Source organism: Cibotium barometz, chromosome 2 (assembly GCF_041138505.1).
Source record: "Cibotium barometz isolate CiBa-2024 chromosome 2, ASM4113850v1, whole genome shotgun sequence".
Classification (NCBI taxonomy): Eukaryota; Viridiplantae; Streptophyta; class Polypodiopsida; order Cyatheales; family Cibotiaceae; genus Cibotium; species Cibotium barometz.
Window position 1 is genome coordinate 1,652,123 of NC_141047.1, and position 25,080 is coordinate 1,677,202.

Genomic DNA, 25,080 nt, shown 5'->3' on the forward strand with positions numbered 1-25,080 from the left:
CGCTTTACAAGGCTTTTTTGAGTGTTGTATAAGCCCGTTGCCACTCTTCAGTCCACTCGAGACGATTAAGAGTCCGTAAGGAGGTCGAACAATATCAGTGTACATAATAATGAATCGCTGATAGTAGCTGACATGCCCTATGAAGCGTTGGACTCCTTTGAAGTTAGTGGGTGGGAGTAGCTCTAAGATGAGTTGCACTTTGTTATCATTAGTAGAGATTCCCTGCCTGGAGATAATATGCCCTAGAATTACTCCGTGTTGTCGGACCCAAAATTGACATTTAAGTGGGTTCAACGAGATGCAGAGTACAACCTGCACCTTTCTAGCACTTTACACAAACATGCAAGGTGCTCCTTCCAAGAGGAATTGACACAAAAAGGTAATCCATAAAGACCTCAAGGAATTTTCAAAGATATTCCTTATAAGCTATGCACATGAGATGTTGGAAGGTACCAAGGGCATTGGTCAACCCGCAGGGCATGACATGGTATGCATATGTGCCCCATTTAGTGGCAAAGGCTGTTTTGTGCTGATCCTTTGGGATTGATCAGCACCCTGATTATATTCAAAGAATCCATCAAGGACGACGTAGGCTTCCTTCCCTGCTACTCATTCTAGCACATGTTTTGTGAAAGGTAAGGGATAATGATCCTTGATGGTAGCAGCATTAACCTTTTTGAGGTCTACGCACACTTTGACTTTTCCATTCTTCTTGGGCACTATCATAATGGGTGATACCCATTCCATATGCTCGATTTCGTAGATGAATCCGACATCAATTAGTCTGTCAATCTCTTCGCAGACCATCTTGGAGTATTTCGGGTTCATCGGATAAGCATGTTGTTTGACCGGCCTGGCTCCTTCAACCATTGGAATGATGTACTGGACTACTTCAAGAGGTACACCTTTCATGTCCGTGTACTTCCAAGCGAAGAAATCCTGGAACTCTGTCAGTAGAGCGATGAGCTCAGTCTCTTCCTCTCTGGAGAGGTCTTCTCCAATATATACTGGCCTCGGGTCTTCACATGGGCCTACCAGATTTATCTCCTTGACCTTGGCTAGACCATCATAAGAGGTCCCTAGCTGTCCACTATCAAACCTTTGGGCTGAATCATATTGGATGAACCTGTCGGTCATCTGGAAGGTCTTGAAATGTTTAGGCACCTATCTGGTCTCTTTGGCTTTAGCACTTTCTTCATCAACTAGCTAGCCTTTTGGCTTCTTTTTCTGCAAGTGCTAACTTTTTATTGCATGCTCTGTGCTAGCAGCAAAGCTTTTCTAGTTTTGGTTGGGAATTGACGAGCCCTGCTGGTTGTGGGATGGTAGTGTGGATTACAAGGGAGCTATTGGCAAACTCCTTTTGCCACATTTCATTGAAGTGGTCGTGTGCTTCCATCGTCCCAACATACTTCAGCCAGTGGGTATCTGAATCGTCTGGGAAAGACGTATCGTTCTGGCCCTGGGAATCCCTCAGGCTTGTGAGTTCTATGGGAGCATGTGCCCCTTGATGTCTCTACTCTAATAACCTATTCAAGTTCTTGGGTGGCAACATTGGGTAGGTATGCTGAACTGAGCATGTATAGAGATGTAATCTCCTGCCTGTCTACCATAGCAAACCTTGTGCCAGTGCATCTAGGCAAAATGTCTAGGGTAGCAAGGATATGCATCCAGTTCTTAGAGTCTTCTAGCTCTGGAAGAGGTGCACACTCCTCACTATCCTTCTCATCTTCAAGTGTCTTGTGACGCGTCTGACACAGATGGACTGAGGTGGACCACATTGTTGTGATAGAGTCCTCAGCGAATGGTCTGCCGCTCATGGGGTGTACCTTCCATGTGTGTAGATTGATCTTGAATGTTTGATCCTTTCTCCGAATGTATATGTGGTCGGTATCCCAATCGTGAATCAATTTTTATTCTCTCATGAATGGTCTGCCAAGGATGCAATTGTAAGAAACTGGTTGACGTCCAAAGTTCATCACCACAAAGGTGTGGTGGTGGTAAGTAGTTCCAAGGATCTTAATTTTGAGATCCCTCGGTAGACCGATGGGTCTAGCTGTGGCTTCATCAGCAAGTTTGAACAATAATGTGGTGTCATCCATGGTAGGTGCTCCCCATTTTTCCTAGCATTGTTTTGTAACAATGCTTACTTCTTCTCCCCCATCTAAGATTGCTACGACTTGGAGGCCATGGAAGGTTATCGGTAAAGCCGCATTGATTTCATCGCCTTCAAAGTATTGTCCAAGCTTATTCACTTGAACCGTGGGGGTGCCAGTTAGCTCGTGGGGTATGATGAGTTACTCTTCCTCAGATTCATTAGAGTTGTCAGGATCCGTAGATTCGTGCATGCCTACCCTGAGGCGTCCCTCCATCCAATCCTTCAGATCATTCCATAAGCTTGGGCTGTCTTGGAGTAAGGTATTGATAGGGATTTGGATATGAGAAGAGACGAAGGAGGAGAGACCTGTGATGTCTCTTGGAACGGAGGCTGTCCCTTGCGGAAGGTTGGTTTGGCTTTGTCTTACGCTCTTTTGAGTGTACAAGATGTGAACATGGTTTTTAGTACTCGTTCTCCTAAGATGGTCATCCCTTAGATTTCTAAGATATTCAGCCACCGTGTCTCCCTCCTGGGGGTAGCTGTAGAGTGAAAGCTGCTGCTTTTGTTAGCCTTTGTGGGGGTGGCTGCCATACTTGAGCTTCTTCAGCCGGTCTCAGATTTGAGACCGATGCATGGCTCAAGATAGGTTGTAGTAGGAGGCTCATCTTCCATTTGAGCTTGGCAGTCCTAGACCCCAACTGTTGGGCTGCCAAGAGTCTCTCCTTTTCCTCTATGGCGTTAGGATATTCATTGAGCTTTTTCGGTATTTGGCGCATGTCGATGGGTTCTCTATCTTGGGAAATAGAGCGTATTAAATCTTTCTCTTCAGATGAAGAAGTTGATGCATGAGTTGTCGTGCTATCTTATGAACCGCTTTTGATAACCACCCGGCTCTCACCCTTGCCAATCTTTGTGGTTTTCTTTCTTGCACATCTAGTCGATCGTGCTTGTTCATGGGCACTTGCTTGGCCCTGGTCTCATGAGATTGATGCCTCTGTTGTAGCGTGAGTTGCGGCCCTTTCCTTGTTTTGCAGTCTAGCTACAGCGTTACGTGGGATTGCTTTGATGAAGCCATCTCTAACACTCAACAAGTTAAGGCTGGTGCTAGGATTAGTTTCACGAGCCTTTCCTGTTGTTCCAAGTCTTAGCGGCGGCGAATAATCCTTATACATGTGATCAATACCACACCCTACACATAATGGAGTTGAGGTGGAGCGCCCTACAGAGGTACTCGCGCCATCCCTTTCCTGTTGGGACACTTAGTGTTAAAACCCTAAGATCTCTCTAGATAATTGTTATGCATAAACATGCATAAATCAGGCATAAACTCAACCACCCAACCACCCCCGAGCCCAAGGGATGCACACATGAATAATAATGAAATACATCATACCTCTACCTTGATGTCCCATACCATCAAGAGGTATAACTCCAATCCAATAGCATGTAGCTAAAGTGTGAAATGGTAGATGAGTAGATATGGATCTCTACACAAGAGACCATAGCATAGCCCAAGCTTCCAAAGCTTCCAAGCCTCCAAGCCCCCTTGAGTGTGCCCCATGCCCCTATTATATAGGAGGGCCCTCAAGTGACTCTTGACTTTCCATTCCTCATGTGTGACCCTTGGATGCCTGACCCTAACCTTAACCCTTAAGGTTAGTCCTAACCTATGCTCCACTAGACCTTGTTCCCATGCTCCCATGCTCACAAGTCCAATGTGGGTTAGCCTCCTAGTATATGCACACATAATGTGTATATAACATAGCACACATAATGTACATATAACATACTTCCCCTCTCTCAAAACATTGCACTCTTGCAATGAAAAGAAGGAGAACTGCGCTGAACAATCTCAACCGACTCCCACGTCGAATTCTCAATTTCCCTATCTTTCCACCTAATTTTAACCTCAGGGATTAGTCAACTACAAAGTTTCCTTTCCCTGAATTCAAGTACCTTATCAGGTTCATGTGGAACATAGGATAATTCATCGACTTCAACGAGTTCTTGAGGAGTAACTGTGTCATCCTCACCTCCCAATTTCCCTTTCAATCTATCGATATAAAAGACTGGATGAACTCTAACAATTGGAGGTAGTTTTAGTTCATACGCAACCGTGCCAATCCGATATATAACTCGAAATGGACCACAATATCTAGGAGATAAATTCGAGCATTTTCCCATTGACAAAGTCTGAGAATCTTTAGGAATATTAAAATAAACCAACGCTCCTGGTTCAAAAGATCGAGATGAGCGTCCCCTATCAGCATAAAACTGTGCCCTATCATGAGCACTCCTGATAGAATCCCGAGCTTCGGTCAGCATTTCCTGCATATCTCGCAAGAAATCCCTCGATGCATCAAGCTCGATGTCCTTAAGAGACCGACATCAATAGGTGCCCTGGGTTAATACCCATACATAAGTATGCACGGACTAAAATAATAGCCGTAAATTTAAAACTGTTATAGGCAAATTCCATCATTGGAAGATATTTCCCAATATGATGATTTTCTAGAGACATATACTCTACAATCTGATTCATACACTCTGTTTGCCCATCAAACTACTGCGGATGATCAGAACAATTCACATTCAAAGTAACTTCCTCGTTGTAAACCTTTCGGAATAAAGTAGGAAAACATGGCATTATAACAACAGAAACCAGGGATTCATCGGTGCCACGACATACCCACATCTGCATATGGAATAATCGACGTCTCGAGTTACCCATATCAACATAGAGAGTCATCAACGTCTCGATGAGACACATATGTCCATCCGTAAACCTATCAGGTTGATTGTGTAAATCACCTAAAGTACGGAACTAGAGAAAGAAATGCCAACAAAGGAAGAATCCAAATTTCCTTATCCGAACACAACAAGATAAACTTGTTTGAAATCTAAAGAAAGAGATTTCAACAAGTGAAAATGCCGATGAGATTACCCTCATCAAAACATGTAGGCTATAGATAAAAGAAGTTTATCTAGAGAATGCCCACACTATAACTTCTAGTGAATTTAGAAAATAAGATTGTCTTTGAATGTTGAGGTCAACATGCTAAGTGATGTAAGCAAAGCAACAATCTTGAGCCCAAATTATCCCATAAGATAATATATGTGAGGGATCACTAACGTCCCATACCACCATGATACCACCCATACATACCTTAACAATTTGAAACTCCCTAGTATGCTGTCTAGGAAATATGAATAAAATCCTGTATAAAAGGAATAAGATGGCCTTATCCAGACTTTCATATACTAAACGTGTCTCTATATACTTGAGACTACATCAAGGAAGAAATCCTTCTGAGTACATCATTAGAAAAGAAATTGAATTGTTGGCGCCTTTCTAATGATAACTACCCAAAACACAATAAAGTTAGGGTAGAAAAATAACTCACCTAGATATATAAGTAACTAGGTATCCGAGTTGGAATATGTACAAGAGTACAAAAAATATACTCCAAAATTACGTGCAAAAAATTAAGGCAAATGCTACCTTCAAAGCACAAGTAAATATTCAAAAGATCAAAAGATCCTTCTAAAACCATGGATAAAAGCATAGAAGCTCCTTCAATTCATAATACCATAGTTGATCATAAAAATCAATGCATACAATCTAATGGACATAAATCATGCCAAAAGAAGAATTAAAATTGGTGGCCAACTCATCAATCCGGAGTATATGAACATTGTGTTGTTCAAATAAAACTCCAAAGTAAGAAAGTGTAACACGTGTGTAGCACTCAATAAGAAACCCCTAGACACAAGTGATCTAGGCAAAACCTGATGAGTCCATGTAAAACTTGGAAAACATCCAATAAAAATCCACCAAAACAAACCGATCAACTAACCCATGATAGAGGCTTAAGAAAATAAGCACAAACTACACTTTAATAAGTGCCAAAATAGATTATCATGGAAAAGTGTCAAAGGTGAAACACACTTTGAACGTAAATTATAGCCATCAAAAGAAATTAAGGAACATGTCCAAAAAGAATGGCTAAACAATGGTAAAAAATCATGAATACATCGTTTAGAATTAATCCAAACATAAATATCCATTAATACAAGATATAATCGTATTAATAATATGTGAATAACACGCATCTATCTAATGTTAGCACGAGAAAATGCACTTCAACATTAAATAACCCTCGAAAATATTAAATTCTCGAGAAAAAGAATTCATGATTTTTTCCAAATTTTCCTAAATTTTACAGGGCCTCAAAATATAATAATTTTGAATTCCACCAAACCTATCTCATGGCATTCCAAACCTATATTTTTCCAGAAAATTTTTAGCAATTTAATTTACCAAAATACCATTGATATTTTAAAATATCAATTTTTAGGATTTCTAAAAATAATTTCAGAATATTCCTAATTTTTCCTGAGAATCCCATCGTTCACGAAATTTCCAATTCCGCCCGACAATTCTCAAATCCAATGAAAATTTTCAATTTTAATGGATTTTTCCAATTTTCTGGGTCAAAAAATATAATTTTAAAGGAATTTGAATGGTCACGGGTGCCCGAATGGACACACCACATGCCAAACACCAACCCCACATTTTTCCAAAATTTAAAATAACCTTTGTCTAATTTTCCACTAATTTTCAGGAATTTTTTAAAATTTTTAAATTACCCCGAACGCATTTAGAATACGAGCGGTCAAAAAATTTCGGAATTCCAATGGTTTTCCCGAAATACGGAAAGCTAAAAGTTTTGGGAAAATGAAAAGACAAAAAAATCGGAATGTGAAAGGTCAAAGGTTTCCGGAATACGGAAGGTCAAAAGTTTTTCCGGAATTCGGAAAGCCAAAAGGTTTTGGGAAAACGGAAAGCCAAAGGTTTTCCGGAAGATGAAAAGCCAAAATTTTTCAATAAGAAATTTTCAAAAAAAAATTCAGTATTTTCCAGGCTATTTTCAAGCTTTTTTCTGAAATATATTCAAAAAGCTTTTTAAAAAAAATAAAAAACTCATTTTTAAAAAAAATGGAAAAAAATAATAATAAGCTTTTGATTAGCTTATAATAAACTTTGATTTTTTAGGGGGGGGGGCATTTTTCGCCGGCGGCTGCTGCGCAGCGCCCCCCCTCCCCGTCGCCTGCGCGAATGAGAGTGAGAGAGAGATGAATTTCTCTCTCCTCCCCTCTCTCCTCCCTTTCCTCCTCTCCTCCAATCTCTTCTCTCTCTCTCTCTCTCTTAATCAGAGAGATTAGCTTGAGATTAACTTAATCTTTGATTAAGATTTTTAATTAAACTCATAATCATAATTAGACATTAATTATGATTAATGTTTAATTTAAAAAATTCCTTTTTAAGAGAAATTTCACGAAAAAATGAAGGAAATATCAGATTTGAGAGGTGGAGAGGACCCCACGCACACGGGAGAGCAATTTATGCATCAACACGCTGTCCCCTACTGAATTTCAGTAGCAAATTGACAGAAATTTGATCGCATTCCCGCGGAAAAAACCCGCAAAAAATGTATAAAAATACATTTTAAATCAAAAAAATGCTCAAAAAATTCCTAAAAAATTAGGAAAAAATTTCTAAAAATTCTAGAAATTCAGGGAATCCATTCTACAAAAATATCCACCATAAGCTTTATGGTATTTTTGTAAAAAATTCTATTAATGCTTGATTTTAACCATAAAAAATAGGGAAAAATAGCATTAACTCACGGAATTTCCCCGCAACGTCGATTCGTCCATTGAATTGTAGTTACACATGTTCCAATCACCAAATTGATGATCCACGTGCAATTCATCAACACAAATCAACAAAAAATAATATTTTATTAGTAAATATTAAATTTTACTAAAAAAATCAACAACAATTAAATAGAGATTGCTCTGATACCACTGTTAAAACCCTAAGATCTCTCTAGATAATTGTTATGCATAAACATGCATAAATCAGGCATAAACTCAACCACCCAACCACCCCCGAGCCCAAGGGATGCACACATGAATAATAATGAAATACATCATACCTCTACCTTGATGTCCCATACCATCAAGAGGTATAACTCCAATCCAATAGCATGTAGCTAAAGTGTGAAATGGTAGATGAGTAGATATGGATCTCTACACAAGAGACCATAGCATAGCCCAAGCTTCCAAAGCTTCCAAGCCTCCAAGCCCCCTTGAGTGTGCCCCATGCCCCTATTATATAGGAGGGCCCTCAAGTGACTCTTGACTTTCCATTCCTCATGTGTGACCCTTGGATGCCTGACCCTAACCTTAACCCTTAAGGTTAGTCCTAACCCATGCTCCACTAGACCTTGTTCCCATGCTCCCATGCTCACAAGTCTAATGTGGGTTAGCCTCCTAGTATATGCACACATAATGTGTATATAACATAGCACACATAATGTACATATAACACTTAGCCACTCGGTGAGGTCCTGCACAATCATAGCACTATATGGGTGGTCGTTTAACCATCCTATTCATGTCTCTAGCCTGTAGCATTAGGACTACTAAGTACACTGGGTACATTTGGTCTCCCTCCATAACGTAGTGACTTAAGATCTGAGAGGGAGGGCTTGTTGGCTCTAGGGTTTCATAGGTAGGAGCTTCAGGAATTTCTCTCTCTTCCCCTTCTTCGAAGAGTTTTGTTAGGGTTAGCTGTGATGAACTGGTGCAAACCTTGGCTGGGGGGGTTGAGGTGGGAGAACTGTGCTGGCAAAGCCAATGGTTTCCTGATGTGCCCTCATGAAGTTCTTGGGCACGTGTTCCCTTGAAGTTGTCCTAAAATTCCATAGCACTCCTGCAGCATTGCTCAAAGGAGGTATGGCCCAAGGCATACAATGAGTTGTGTAAGGCACGTCATCAAGTCCCTCTAGAAATATCCCTATTAATCTTTCGTCAGAGAACTTGTCTCTGGATGCTCCACTGGGCTCCATCTGGTGCCTTGGCAATAATATCCTACCTTGAAGGCCTCTTTCAAGGCTTCAAAGGTGGCCTTGTTCTCAGCTTTTTTAAGGACCTAAACCATTGGCCAGCTTTACCATCAAGGGTGAGGCGAAGGCACTCACCTTGACTTGATCTTCTACATGGCAAAAGGCTTCGCAGATTTGATTAAACATCTCCAGATGTGGGATCGGGTCTCCAATCCCATCAAATTTAGTGATAAGTTTCGAGATGTTAGCGGGTTTATTCCGCTCTAATCTTAGTGTAGGTGCAGGTTATACTGGTGTTGGGGTGTGATGCCCGTAGCCACCCCCTCCCTATTTCCATGGCTAATCTCAACATTTTCGGTGTTAGCCCTGCCATGGCTAGCCTGCCATGGCTAGAGCAGGTGTAGTTTAGAAAAGGTTGGTGGAGGAGCGGGGCCAGAGGAATAATATACCATTGGAGGCCCTTGTCTGTAGAGGTGGGTTAGCATGTACACCTTATGGTCCCATGTGGAACCCACGATAAACTCCTTGTGGTAGGTATTGCTGATATACAGGCAGACCGGTCTGAATTTGTGAAGGGCCTGGGTAGACCCTTTCTCTTTGGTGCGACATTTCTGGTCCTTGAGGATGATGGACCTGGCCCTAGGTGTTGTAGTTCAGGTCGTTGGGCCCTATAAGGATTAGCCACACCTGAGACATGAATGACTCTCCAGACTGGTGGTTCAGTCCGGGTTTATTGGCTTTGACTTTGCCCTACTTCTACTATAGGATCTAAGGATGGAGTGGGCTTGCTTTCTTGTGGTTGGTCCATACCTCTCACCCTGGGTTGCAATTCTTTCAACTATGTATTTCCCAGGACAAAATTGCAGAGCCTCGAAGTAAGGCTTCTCTATGAATGTGTGGAAGAGGTAGGAGCTTGCTCTTGGACAGATGATCTGTCCATGCATGGAAGTTCAGGCTCTCTTATCTCGAGGTCAGGAGTTCCTCATACCATGCTGGGTGGTCTTTGCTTTCGCTGGTGCTGTCAAAAGACAAGCACCCTTTGACTCCACGCGGTATTGATTGATGGGTCTGATCTTATAAGCGAGGGAGCTTCAGGAGAGTTTACTTGGTCGAAAAGAGGGTTCAAGATGGATTGAGAGAGAGGTGTGCTCGTGCGGAGCACATGCCACCACTAGCATCTTCAAACAAATATACAAATATAGGGCAAGGGGCAGTACTAGAACCCTCTGAGAGTACCCCATTTCTATCACATAAGTCATTAGAACTTGGCCATTATTCTCACAAAAAAGCTAGTGTGATCCTAGCAATGACATGAACTTATCTTCCTTATTGGCCCCCTCACATGAGCAATGACACGAAACCTAGGTTACGTTTTTATAAGGTTTGATATATTTTTCTTGCATGGATTTATGGAAATCAATGAAAGATTTCGAGCTGCACTAGGGCAAAATGCTGTGGAAGGTGCTAGTGGCAGAGAAGCAAATGGGATGTGGTCGTCTTCTTCTCCAGAGCCACCACCTCCTCGTCCGCCACCAGCAGCAGCAGGTCAGAGAAACCTCGTCTTACCAGCGGAGATCTTCTTGGCAGGGTTTTGATGGCGATGAAAGGCTGCATTTGCAACAGCACGTCAGAGCTTTGTCCGCCCATGTTTTGTCTTCGTCGTCGTCGTCGTCCGCGAGCCCTGGTGCTGTTGGTGGCGAGGAGGGGGGGGAGGGGGAGGTGCTTTCTGCGGCTGCCCTCAGGCGGCGCAGCCTGCGGAAGGCCATTCCACGGTCCATGTCGGAGCTGGAGCGCGCCTGCGTCCAGATGCTCTGGCGACGACACCCTTCGGAGCCCATTGAGCTGACCCTTCACAGGGCCCAGTTCCCGCTCACCGCCCCAAATCTCTCCCTGGTCCTCTCGCGCCTCCGCAGCGGTAGGGACGCCCTTCGCCTCTTCCTCTGCTTTCTCCGTGCCAACCCCTCCTTTGTGCCCGAGAAGGCCCTCCTCGATGATCTTTCCCGCTTCTGGCTGCACGAAAGGGATCGCTTCCAGGTTTTCCTTTCCATCCTTGAAGACATTCGCAATCCCGCCTGCTCCATGACGCCTCGCCGCCTCACCTCTCTTCTTCGCGGCTATGGCTGGGCGGGCCTCGTTGATGATGTGCTGTGCTTCCTCACCTCCTGCAAGGCATCCTATGGCTTCCAGCCCGATTTCATCCACTACAGCTGTGCTGTTCATACGTGCGTCCAAGAGAAACGCCTGGACATCGCCCTGCAGATCTTCGACCAGATGAAGAAAGACGGCAAACCTCCCACTTACGACACCTTCCAGTCTCTGATATCTGGCCTGCTTTGCGTGAATCAAGCAAAGGATGCTGCCTTGCTTTTTGAGCAGATGCTCTCATCTGAGCTGGTAAAACCCGGCGAGCTTCCTTGCAGAGTTGTCAGCTATGTCACCATTGTGGATGAGCTTGTTGGTTCACACGACCTAGAGCACGCCCGTGCAATTCTAATGAAGATGAATGACATGGGCTTCATGCCTGACTATGTCACGTGCACTAATGTTCTTAAAGCCTTCTCCCGGAAGGGTCAAGTACAGGCACTGGATGAGCTTTACGATGAAATGAGAGCAAAAGGTCTGCTGCCTGATGTTGACTGCCTCAAGAAATTTGTGAATGTTCATTGCAGAGGAAACATAACGCCCGAGACTCAGAAACTACTAAATGCAGTGGTCAGCACAATTGACTCTGTAACATATTTCAGGACTTCAGAAGGTGAAAATCTTTTGGAGAGGACACCTCCTAAGGATCCAGAGCTTTCGGTTGAAGGGCCCTTATCATCCATTTGCCTGCAGTCCAAGAGCTCTCCACCTGTTGGTGGTGGGGGAGTGGAAGGTCCAGATTTCATGCTTTTTGATCGAGTCATCTATAGTCTATGTGTCTATGAGAAATCAGAGGATGCTTATGAGTTTATGCTCAGGCTGACTCAGCATCCAAACAGCACAACCACTCTTTCTGCAAGCACTAGTATGATCTTGTTTGATTCTCTTTGTTGGGTTCCCAAATGGGAAGAAGCTGAACTTTTTTTGAGAATGATGATGAAGTGGGGGCACATGCCAGATCTTAAGGTTTACAATGCTTGGATCCAAGGCTCTTGCAAAGCAGGGCGTCTGGAGAATGTCAACAACTTTCTGAATGAATTCAACGACAGTGATCTTGTCTTGGATGCCATCTCTCACAATTTGGTAGTTGAAAAGCTTTGTATGGCAGGGAAGTTGGATGAGGCCAAGAGAGTAACCAAGGACATAAAGAGTAATTTAGGAACCCCGGATGTGGTCAGTTACAGCAAGATGATTCAAAGCTTTGCAAAAGCTGGTGATTTTGAAGTGCCCCGCAAACTCTTAGATGAGATGGCAGGAATGGGAATCGCTCCTTTTGCACTGCCTTTCACCCCCTTGGTACAGAGACTTTGTCTTGCAGGCAAAATGGATGAGGCTGTGGCTCTTGTAGATGAAATCGAGGCCAAAGGATGCAAGCCCCTTCCTAGCCTATACACAATAATTGTCAGTGCCTACTGTAAAGCGAAAAGGCTGCAAGATGCTTTTAATGTGATGGATATTATGAAATCCAAGGGTGTCACTCCAGAGGCTCAAACACACAAAGATCTGTTTGGGAGTTGTATGGGCACACGAACGCACAAGCCTACAGTCAAAGCCTAGTAATTTACTAGCCCTTATTTTGCAGAGAAGATTTTTGTACATATAGGAATAGTACAAGGTCAAACACAGGTATTCCTCTTTTCGGAGTGAACCATTCTGAAAGGTAATAGCAACTGGTTTGGAGCTTCATCCAATGGCCTCTTATGGCAAGAGGTTCAAGGCTCACTGCTTTTCATGGCAGATTTTTCATGTCAAGTGCCTCAGTATCATGCTCATATATGAGTAAATTGGCTGATTACACTCAATGTGAGTGCTCTTTTTTCATAGGCATGAAAATGGTTGCTGCATTTGCATATGGTAGGTATCCTAGATAGTTTATGAATCATTTGTTAGCTAGTTGGAGAACGGTCCCCTTCGTATGATCACCTTGTTGTCTGTTTACATCCCATTTGCAGTTGGGTTCTGCTGGTTGTCTTCAGGTTATACAAGCTTCATTTTGCTGATTTTAATCGTATCTATTCGAATTTGCTGGTTTCATGCTCTCTGTTTGTATCTGGAGAATCATTATCTCAGCTCAGGCCCCAACTTCTGTTAATGGTTGGTATGATTCCTTTCCTGCGTTAAGCAGTGCGCATATTAGGAAAAGGTCGAGGAGGAATCAGAGAATTAAGGGGAAAGACATGGGGCATGGGAGGTATATGTAAGCTGTTCAGTTCTCCTACATCCAGGACTGAGTGCTTGTATGAAGTTGCAATGCTGACACGTGAGAGTCCGATGACATGGAACAACTGGGAAACATGTTCATTCTCGCTTTCAATTGTGAGGAGACTTCGCTCCAAACGGAAATAGTCTTGTCCAATCAATAGCTTGCTAGTTAAACTGGGTCCCAATCCTAGGGTTTATATCTGTTGCAAAATACCCCTTGAAACCACCATTTCTGTCCCACAAGCTACCATAGTGATAAAAAAGTACTGCCCTGAAATTGTAGTTTCATCATCTGGTTTGATTGTAGTAATGATACTCAATGCCTTCTGTAGACTGCTCTCCATTGACTGACATTTTATCTACTCTCTAATTTATGAAACCATCTGCACTATGATTGCAATGCAACACAATGGAACCATCTGCAATCATAGTGAGCAATGCGAGACACAACACAACGAAGTCACTGCCCTAATACCGTCTCTAGAGTTTAGAATTGTGGAGTGTTTCAGCCTAATGCATCACATGGACAAATCACGCGCATGAATAGCTCGCAAATAAAAATTTGCTTGCCAAGCGCAGCCTTGACAGCCACCCTCCCCTCGCACAGAGGGTTAATTTGCATACAAGGCTTTTTGACCACTCACAAGCTGTTAGATCATGTTTGCATTTAATGCTTACGAATTTGCTGAAAGGCTAATACAACCTTAGGTTCACCTAATCCTCACTCACTCGTACGTTTAAGCAACTCAACCTTCATTTAGTCAGAGCCTAACCATGCTAGGGTCGAGTTTTAGAACTCACGGGCCACGAGGTATCCAAGCGTCGTTGTGCTCCTTAATCGACCAATAGATATTGGAGATACCTCCCAAAATCGTAGGCCCATGGCTTCACACCGATGCATACACTTAACGCAGGTACATGATTGAGATGTGTTACTCATTCACAAATAAAACATAAAAAATGACACACACACCCTTCTAGGATTTTAAATTTCTTTTGGAGGAAGCACGCCTGTCCTCACCCACACTTATATGCGATTTTTGTTTTTGTTTTGTTTTTTTTGACTCAATGTAAGCTCGTATGTATGATAACTCGAAAGGGGACAAGAAGATGAGGAGGGAGCGAGAAGCTTAGTCTCATCCAGCCACCAATAATATTAAAAAAAGGTGCAATCTTCACAACCAAGAGAGGGGTGTTGACAAGGTATAAATGCATCAAACAAATTTTGTCTTTTACTTTGGTGAACCATATCATTAAAATCATGGCATAGCTAAGTGACTATACTCGTTCCCACTTGGTTGACTTATTAAAATCATGGCATAGCTAAGTGACTATACTCGTTCCCACTTGGTTGACTTTGTGTGTGTCTATGTGTGTGTGAGAGAGAGAGAGAGAGAGAGAGAGAAAGAGATGATGATGATGCAAATCGAAAGAATGTTTGTTTATTCGTCATCTTTCCTCGTAATAAGTTGTCATGATGTAGGCCACACTATCTGTTTGGTATTACAAGATTCCATATGTAGGTAGCATTAGTTGGTCGATATTATTTAGATAAATGATAAACATAAATTCATATGATAGTAGTATTGATGCAAGTAAGTATTTTTCCAAGATGAGGATACAAAAGTATAATGTGGCTTCAATGAATCTAGTCAATTATAATCTTCTTATGAGTGAGGAGGTGATGTTGGTGGTTCATGAGCCCACCACCTCAATGCATGGGAACAAGAGAGCCATGGAAACCATAGAAAGAGAATGTGAATCCATTATTTAAACCATACTTAAGGCCTTGTGGATTATTTTAAAAATCACAAGGTTATTGAAAAAAGAGGGTGTTTAAAGAGGTGTTTAAAACTAAGTAAATATTTGTTCCCCCAAGAAGCTTGACTCTAATCGAAATGGTCTTGGCCTTAGTAGCGGCAAAAAGATAAGTGGTGCTTCAGATAAGTGGTTCTTGAGGAGGTGGTGCACATGGGACAACCCCCAAGGTTCAAGTTTGTGCTTTAATGAACAAGGCCTCTAGATTGAAAAAGGCACTTTATGGATTAAAACAATAGTAAAATAGGATTTTTGCTTTATTCATCATTAGTAAAATTTTGACATTCAATGCTTTACTATATGTCTTTATGGAAGAAATCTATCCTTTTATGTTTAGATTGATCTCATCATGATACAAAGTCATGAGGAAGCGATCTCACATGTGTGGAAATTGCTAACGAAATAGTTCAAAATGTGCCACTTTAGATTGATGGATTACTATTAAACGGATTGGGTTTCCACCATATTTTCATTTGCTAGTTGAGGTATACTAACAAGATACTAAAGACATTTGACACGATCAAGTGCATGCCAATTGCAACCTTGATGGACTTGGATTTTAGGCTATTAGTTAACAACATGATGTCATCAACAAACAAAATAATATGCGTATAGCTAGTCTCTTTTATATCTTAAATACTTTGTTGGATACTTCCACTTTGATGGGTGTGTTGATCAAGTTTTCTAATAACCTGTAAAAGAAAACAATTAAAGGAGGCTATATTACAAGTGCTCAAGTACACCAAGGGTGCTTTGGCATACAACATCACTTACACTTTGGGTATTGATGATCTAGACACTAGGCACTTAATGATAATCTATACTTTGATTGTTTAAGTTTTGGTTCTTAGTCGAAAAAACCAGCCAATAATCAAACCCTTGTAAAAAAACTTAGTGAAAAGATGCGTATTAGTAATTAGAGGTGCATGGGCTTGCAAGAAATACATTGAGACTTGATACACTTGTGCACACAAGGTAATCATGGATATAGAGGTCAAGTTGAAATGGAAGATAAGGGATATAAAAGAGAACATGCTAGATAGGAGTAAGAGAAGATTATAGGTAAGGATGTGGTACACTATATGTACAGTAAGAAGATGAAGAGTAAAGCTAAAAGAGAAAAGGTCGAAGTTGGTGAAATGGATCTAGACCAAGAATCAAGAAAACAACACACAAAAGCCCAATTCTAGCATCCATTTGATGGGTAACAAACACACATGAGAAATTCATGAGATTATGAAGAAATCAGAGAAAAATCCATATGCACATGTAGCAAAGGAGGTATGTGCATAAGGCCTAAGTGATTTAATCTCTCACCATGAGGATGGCTATCAAGCTTGCCATGAGCCCTAGACCATGAAAGGCCATCTCCAAGAAAGGATCAAAGAGTACATGTAAGTGTCCAAGTGATGAATGATCAAAACCTTTGCACCCCTTATGCAAGTGGAACCACAAAAGAACCTCAGCACCCCTTACACAAGTGTAACCAAAAGCTCAGCACCCCTTACACAAGTGGAACCACAAGAAATTGCATCCAAAAAAAGATGTAGCACCACAAGAACTTTTCTTGCATGAGAAAAATGCTTCAACCACCACAATAACCTTAATATCAAAATATCAACCCCATGGTGGAAACCTTGCCAAACAAACCTTTAAGTGTGTTGCGCCTCCAAGACCTAACGATAACCAACATTGCATGAAATGCATTAATGCATATGCAAGCTAAACAAAAGAAATAGGCCATGAAGGAGGTTGCTAAGGCCTCTACTTCAAAATACATTATGCCTCAACAACCATAAAGCTTCAACCTCAAAGAAGTTGAAGGAAAAACATGTGCAAAACAATGACAAACCTAGCAAGAAAGAAAAAAAGAAATGTATTCCAAGCACACAAGCAAAGGTGGCAATCAGGTCATCATCCAAAGTGAATCAAATTAAGAAATGGCTTCATCTTGGTCATCTATGATGAGTGACCCCATAGGACCTAAACCTAGGTTTGATAAGGAGGGGAACACCCCAATCAGTCACTTGTGGATCCCAAGAGGCTTAAAGGAGTACACCAACCCAATGTTGGAAATATCTTACATTAAGAAGGTGCTTGAGTTGGTCAACTGTGTGCTTGAGAAAGTGGACAATATATGAACCTTTCCACACATCTAGACCATCACTAAAGCCCCCCTTACAATCATAAACCCCCAACCTTTCTTTTGATTAAATTATAACTAGAAGAAACCAATCCCTTTAGAAATTTTTTGGAACTGAAAACCACTAAGCTCTCTGACTAAGCTTAAAGTGAAAACTTTATCTCTACATACTAGTTCTCTCTTCCAAGATTTCTCTACACAAGCTCAACAAGAATCTGACTAAGCTTAAAGTGAAAACTTTGTCTCTACATACTAGTTCTCTCTTCCAAGATTTCTCTACACAAGCTCTTCTACACAATTAAGAATCTCTACTCATATAGTCCCATTCTATTCTCTATGTTATTATTATTATTTTGGGAAGTAATATTGGTCAACAAGATATTTTCCCACTATTAGGAATCTTCCTTAAAAGGTTGCATTCCCACCATTCAATGCTCACTCTTCCTCTTCATGGTTCCTCAATTTATGCTCTTTCACTCACAAGCACTCATAAGTTACACTTGTTTCCCATATTAGGTTTCTATTCCAATTAAGAAAGCTATATCAAGCAAGAGAAAAAGTGCTAATATTTATATATATAAACTATGTATGCATTTCCACACTACATAACATTTCAATCCCATATCTAGAGCTACAAATCACTCACAAAACCTATAAATAGAGCTTAAGAACTCTCAAAGCCCATGGAACATGGATAAGAAAGAGAACACCATACTAGAGAGTATAAAGAATGAATAATAATAGAAATGCAGATTTGTTTTAAATGATAGCTCAATTATTCAAAGCATTCTTAAAATGTAGATATGTTGTATTTATTCAAGTGATAAAGTCAGTTAGGAGAGCTATAGTCAAACAATGAAACAGGAATCTTTCTCCAAGTACAAGTTTAAACCATATTCCCACAATAACAAATAAATTGAATAGAGAAAATAATTCAAGCATAGAGAAGGTGAATGTGAACACTGAAAAATACTTAACCACACAAGACACAAGCATGGGGTGCAATTTTCCCCTCGACGTGTGTGGCTCCTTCTCCCACACACGATATTTATGTCATATTCATATTTTTAGCCCTTGCAGCCACCTTTTTCACTTTTGGTTTTTTCTTTACATATAAATAACCTTGTCAAAAATTTTTAAGGTTTATACCAAAACGTTTGGTTTTTTCTTTACATATAAAATATCACCTTTTTCACTTTTGGTTTTTTCTTTACAGATAAATAACCTTGTCAAAACTTTCTAAGGTTTATACCAAAACGTTTGCCTAATGATAAATACTAATAGACCTTTATACATAACTACTTATGCACACACGCACATGAAATAGTCTTGTGCACATTCGCGCATAGAATAATCTTCCACATGATAGGCTATAAATGATTAATAAAATTTTAATACATGATTAGCACATGATCTTCATCTTCTCACCACCGCTCAATCCACCATCCATATGACACCTCAATCGGTACCCACATATAATGCGACACCTCAATTAGTACCCTCACACACCTCAGTACCTATACTCATAGACATAACCCATGTTAGTTAAACAATCAATTGAACACATCAATTAATCCCAATGCCGTCATGAGAAATAGGCAACCATAATATCAAATTACATGTACCAAAGGCACGGTACACACGTATCAATTAGCACAGTACACACGGACGTCCCTAATATAAAATAAGAAATATAATTTTCAATACTCAAGATTAATTCTCATAATATTCCCTCTTGTTTGGGTTGCAACTATCCTCAGTTGCATAAATCCATGAGAGGATGGCTTCATGATTGGTGTGGAAAACTTGACCAACACATAATACAGATATGCAACAAACCAATCAAATAACCATATGTGAAACGAGTCTAAGTGTCCCATACCACAAAGGTGCATTCCACATATACACATGAGATGGTAAAAGATAAAATACATGAATGTGTCTGGTGTATCTACATGAAATGAATCTGATGTCCCATACCACCAAATTAATTCCATATATCACTCCTTCAGAATAGAAGTTTGAGATGGAGTGGCTAGTTCCCTCTGAAACTTAAATTCTGACACAAATTTTCTTTATCTTAAATTTTTAAGATTTTAATTCTTAATTTGGATATTATAAAATAATATCTAAAGTGTGAAAAAATATTTAAAGTATGCATACTAAAGTCTATTCTTATTTATGAAATGAGAGATGAGTGATGTAAATAAATTTCTCTGAATAATGAATTTCTTTTCAAAATCTTATTCTAAAGGTTGAGATGGTTCTAAAGAAAATTTAAGTTATTTTCCTGAATGTCTACGTAGACGCATCATTATGGAATCTAAATATTTTGTTAGTTTTCCAATTTGATCTAATCTTATTGTTGAATCTATGGTCTGCTAGGGCTTGATTAATTCTTCAAGAAGTACATGAAGTCTCGTGATGTACTATATAATTTTGTTAATAAAGCTAGTGAAGGCACAAGATTATGATTCCTAAGCTAACACTTTCTAGTTAATAGTATTAATGAATAAAATAATTAGACTTGTGCAAATTTTCCTTACCTTATTAATTCATATATAAATGAATCAAGTTATATTTTAATAGATTTAAGCTTTCTTTGAAAGTCTATCTCTCTCTTTTCCTCTTCTTGTTGATTCTTGTTAATCTCTATTGTTGTAATCTCACTAATTTCATGTAATATGGAGTTTGTGAGTCTTTAATCTCTCTATTGATCCACTAGTGATTGATTTTACCGAGTTGAGTAGGTGTAGAGGTTGAAGAGTTTGTGAGTTTACCAGAATGAGTCCAATGGGAGAGCACTATTACATTATGCATACCAAAACTAAATGGAGTAGGATTATGCATAGGAAAACATTTTTGTTATGGATTGAAGCTTACAGTTGATAAAAAAGTCTAAATATAATTTTAAACAAAAATACCTTACAATGACCACCACACTAAAAAATACATTTTTTCACCATTGGGCCTTCTTCCACATTGCATTTTTCCATATAATATGGAATTGAATCCTAAACCACATTAGTTAACATGCCACAAAGCCCCCTTTTGCATCGTAACACACTTTTCCATATTACCTTTTACGTTGTACTATGAGATGACATGCTATTGAGGGAGTTGTGAGAGAGCATAGATTTGGAAATTGACTTAAGTGGGTGTAGGGATTGAAGAGCATATCACATTAGGTAGCAGCATGGAGTTAGATAATGCATAAGGAATCATTTCCCTTGTTGATGGAAGCTTGTAGTGGGAATATTAGGTTAAACATTTGATTCTTAACAAAAACAATTGTAGTGACCTTTGCACTTATCCTTAATGTCCAACTATAATGAAGTAGAAGCTAAGGTCAAAATTTGTAAATAATGGGCCATGAGCAAGGCTATAAATAGGGCCTTAGGTTTATTGTAGTGGGGATCTTTTGATCATTCATCACTTGGACACTTACATATACTCTTGGATTATTTCTTGGAGATGGCCTTTCATGGTCTAGGGCTCATGGCAAGCTTGATAGCCATTGTCATGGTGAGAGGTTAAATCACTCAGGCCTTATGCACATACCTCCTTTGCTACATGTGCTAATTTCTTCATAATCTCATGAATTTCTCATGTGTGTTTGTTAGCCATCAAATGGATGCTAGAATTGGACTTTTGTGTGTTGATTTCTTGATTCTTAGTCTATATCCATTTCAATTGGTATCAGAGCTTTGCTTTTGATCCACTTTCTTGAATTTTTTTTGAAATCTTTTGAGTTTTTTTTATTTTCTTAATTTTCTTGATCAAGAAGATGGGTATGGGGAATTTGGATGGTTGAATCTCATTGTCTTTGTTTTGTCCTAAGCTTTTGGGGGTATGGGTTTGATGGGACTAAATTATGGGAGAGCCACATCAAAAATTTGAATCTTAGGATCAAAATTGGGAAATTTTTCACTAATCTTTATTAGTTTCCTTAATCCAAACATTTTCCTCTTTCTGCTCGATTTTAGGAGTGTAAGGTGCTTCAATCATTGCCTTGAATGAACTTAGCCATAGTTTAGGGTTCTCATTTAGCATGTCAAAAGCATTCTAAAGGTCATTCAATGTGGAATTTCTACCAGTGAGGGCGCAGCACAGCTGATCGATTTTCTCACCTCTTGGAGCTTAATCTGTGCTTGATGCTTAACATTTAGGAAAATTAGCATCGTTTATGCTATTCATGAGCAAAAACGGGGTGCACCTATTCCATTAAGGCTTCATGGAATATAAAATATGTGATTAAGCTTCTAATGATCCATGATTAAGCCTCTACATAAGCTTTCAAATAAGCATTGGCATGCCCAAGATTGAAGCCTCTTCATCAATTTGGGGTTTTTTGTTTGAAACCTTAATTTCTTGCAATTTAGGGTTTCTCATGCTCGATTTGAATGGGATTAATGCATATTTTCACTCCAAATTGCATCACCTAAATCACTATGCATCAAAATTGATATAAATCTTGATTTTCTTCATACTTTTGGGGGTTTCTTGAAAGATTAGGGTTTTGAGGGCCATAATCTAGATTTGAATGCTTTCCTTCACTAAGCCTTGATCGATCTTGATGCCTTGCATTTTATCAAGCCTCTTCCAATCCCATTTCTTGATTGCATAGCTTCTATTTTTAGGCATTGCGCTTTTGCATTTCGCTGCATTTACATCTTGTATGCATATGCAACACTATGGTTATATTTGGGTGGTTACTTGCATCAAATGAAGACTTAAGCTTGCATCAAGTGGTGAGACTTTATAAGCCATTGGAGATAGCAACTTCAAGTGCTGGAGACAAGAATCATGAAGAAGTGGACTTGACATTGACCCAAACCTCATCACCGGCATTAACATCTTGTATAACTGATTGAAGCATGCAATTATAAGTGCCATGTTGTGAGTACCCTACACCATTCCTTGCAAACCAATTTTTTACTTCAATTGTGTGGCATGGTGAGGATGTATGTGTGAGGATACCTTGGCAATTTGTGGAGAGGCCAAGGGAAGAATGTCATAAATTCGCCATGATTGCCTTGGGAAAGTGGTACATCATTAGGTACACAGCGTGAAGACATAGCCTCAACTCTTGCTATTAAATTTCAAAATTTGGTAAGGGATAAGAAGGCTTGGCTGGGAGATCGACAAGAAAAAGCTCTCCATCGACACTCAAGCTTCAACGACATATGGAATGCAAGAAGAGGTCATAATGGCCAACACTATGTGATGCATATGAATTGGAACAATGAAATGGGTTTGCAATGGAAGCAATGCCAAAGGCATTATTCAATGATGGTTAATAATGCCTTGATGTGATGAGTGCATTGGTAAATGCAAAGGATATTGTGGGAATACCATTTTGATTGCTTGAGAATTTGAAATTTCGTCCATAATACAAAGGAGACTATGGTGAAATTTCGCCAAAAGTTCTAATGCATGGAGTAAATTTGATGGCACACAATTGATGAATGGAGTTTCTTTTGATGGTCACTACACTTGGGAGAGAGCAAGAGGCAATGCACCACAAGTTGGAGTGCAATATGAGCCCAATGGAACCATTCTTGACATAGGCACTAAAGCCTAATTCATTCAAAGCATGTTAGGACTGAAAATTAGGTGCTTACATAAGCTCATAGCACTCCCTTAGACCTACACAACAAGCCCTTAACCTCTCCTTTCGACATCTTTTGGGTAGTCAAACAACCTAGGTAGTTGACTTTGACCAAAAAGTCAAAACAGAGAATACCTGCACTTTGACTTTGGTCAACCCCTCTTAAGTATAGTTAGTACTCATCATCACAAGCTCATACACCAAGTTTCATCCAAATCCGGTGAGTTTTAAGTATTCTATAGCCTAATTTTCATTTTCAGCCTATATACATGAGAACCCTAAAACAGAGGATATTAGGGCACCTCATCTTAATTGGTTCTTTGCATGGTTGGATAGGACATCTCATAAGCTTTCTATCAAGCATTAGATCTCCCCAATTTGATATCCCTACCCCAAGTTATAGCCAATTTTCCAAAAACAATAAATTTTCATGGCACCCAAGCGTAAAGGAAGGCCGAGGAAGAGTGCATTGAGCTCCGAGGATATAGAGGGTGAAGAGATGGTGGAACATGGTAACACGGAGATATCGAAGGAGACTTTTTGGCAACCTTCAAGGAGAGAGGTTGAAGAAGAAGTGAATATTGGAAGTGCCCACAAAGCATACCCCCAATTCTCACATAATGTTTTAAATGACACTCTTCTACAAATGTTGATGGAGATATATGTAAAATTTTATTCCATGGTTGCAAGGATTACTCACAAAAATCTTACAAATAATTTCACAAGTGGAGTCATGGCAGAGGCTAGAAGGCCTCTGCCATGAAGGAAATTAGGCCTACATCTTTCCAAGCTGATTTCTCTCAACTACATGGAAAGCAACATACATCTTGGTCTAAACACTTGGAACCAAACCTTGGAGAACCCAAAAGAGTATCTTCATAATCCAAGGAAAATCAATCTTCTATGTTTCAATAATAGTTGTGTGTTGATGATAATGTGGTTGAACATTATTGGGAGCATATGTCATTCACCGAAATGCAAAGGGAAGTTTATAGTAGATGGATGGAAACACCTTCTTTTATTAAGGAGTATAAAGACTGCTCAATTTGTCAATTCTTACATGAAATTCTCAATTGATGAGGATATTGATGAAGAGGATGTTGATGCAATGCAAGCAAGGAGCTGTGCCTTGTCGATGCCTAATGGTGGAGGAGAAATCAGCACTTAGATGTCCTCTAGGCAAGATACAAGGAGACAAAGGTCTCAAGCTATGATAGCCAAATCGTAAGCTTATAGATCTCTTGTTAACACTTAATATGCAAATGAAATATATAGAATTCAAGCTAATTTGTAACAAGGTGATCAGATTTGTGGTTCTATTTTTAGGAAGAAGAATTTGCTTCCACCATTGATGCACCAAGAGGGGACAAGTGCATTGAGGATGCCTATGCAACAAGGTTGGACAAGTGCATTGAGGATGCCTATGCAACAAGGTTGGACAAATGAGTTTGATATACCTATGTATCAAGTTGGTGCACATGATGAGGCACATAGTCAAACATTATTTTCTTCAACAAAGGGAGTGATTGGATGGAGACAATGTGCAATGATTGATGTTAAAACCTCTATAAGTGAAGCCAAGATAAACAAGGGTAATATATGTGAATTGTTGGTACCTACACTTGATCTTCCTCTTGTTTGAGTGGGGATAGAAGATCTACTATACACTCAATGTTGCAAGATTTTGGATTGAGAAAATGCAAAAGAGGACTTCCATTCACTATCACATTTGGTCATTGCATAGAGTATGACTATGTGGGTCTTTATGCACACATTGTGGGTGTTGAAGTGGATGAGACATTTGCTATAATTTGTGGACAGCAAGTAAATGAGGAATCTTGATGCCTGTTCTTTCTCAATAAGTCATCACCAATGTGTCCGTGGTCAATGGGAATACACAAGTTGAAAATGGAAATGCTTGGAACACTTTCATAAGTGCTTTGATTGATACATTTTCAGCTTATGATATGATGCCACGAAATCATGAAGACATGATCATTGAAAATGTTTTAGATGTGTATGCAATTGTTGTTGATACAAGGGATGATGACTCATGTATTGATGATACATATGATTATGCATTGAGAGACTCTTGGAAGGTCTATTGCATTGTATGATACATTCTCGAGTCTGGATTGGATGACATATGATGGTC

At 39.9% G+C, this 25,080-nt stretch overlaps 1 protein-coding gene across 1 annotated transcript; it reads left to right on the forward strand.

Annotated features, from left to right (window-relative positions):
• The first annotated feature begins 10,389 nt into the window (after positions 1–10,389).
• LOC147640545 (uncharacterized) lies at positions 10,390–13,183 on the forward strand. Its single transcript, XM_086812833.1, has one exon. The coding sequence runs from the start codon at positions 10,459–10,461 to the stop codon at positions 12,706–12,708; it is 2,250 nt and encodes a 749-aa protein (XP_086668959.1). The 5' UTR covers positions 10,390–10,458; the 3' UTR covers positions 12,709–13,183.
• Positions 13,184–25,080: the final 11,897 nt, after the last annotated feature.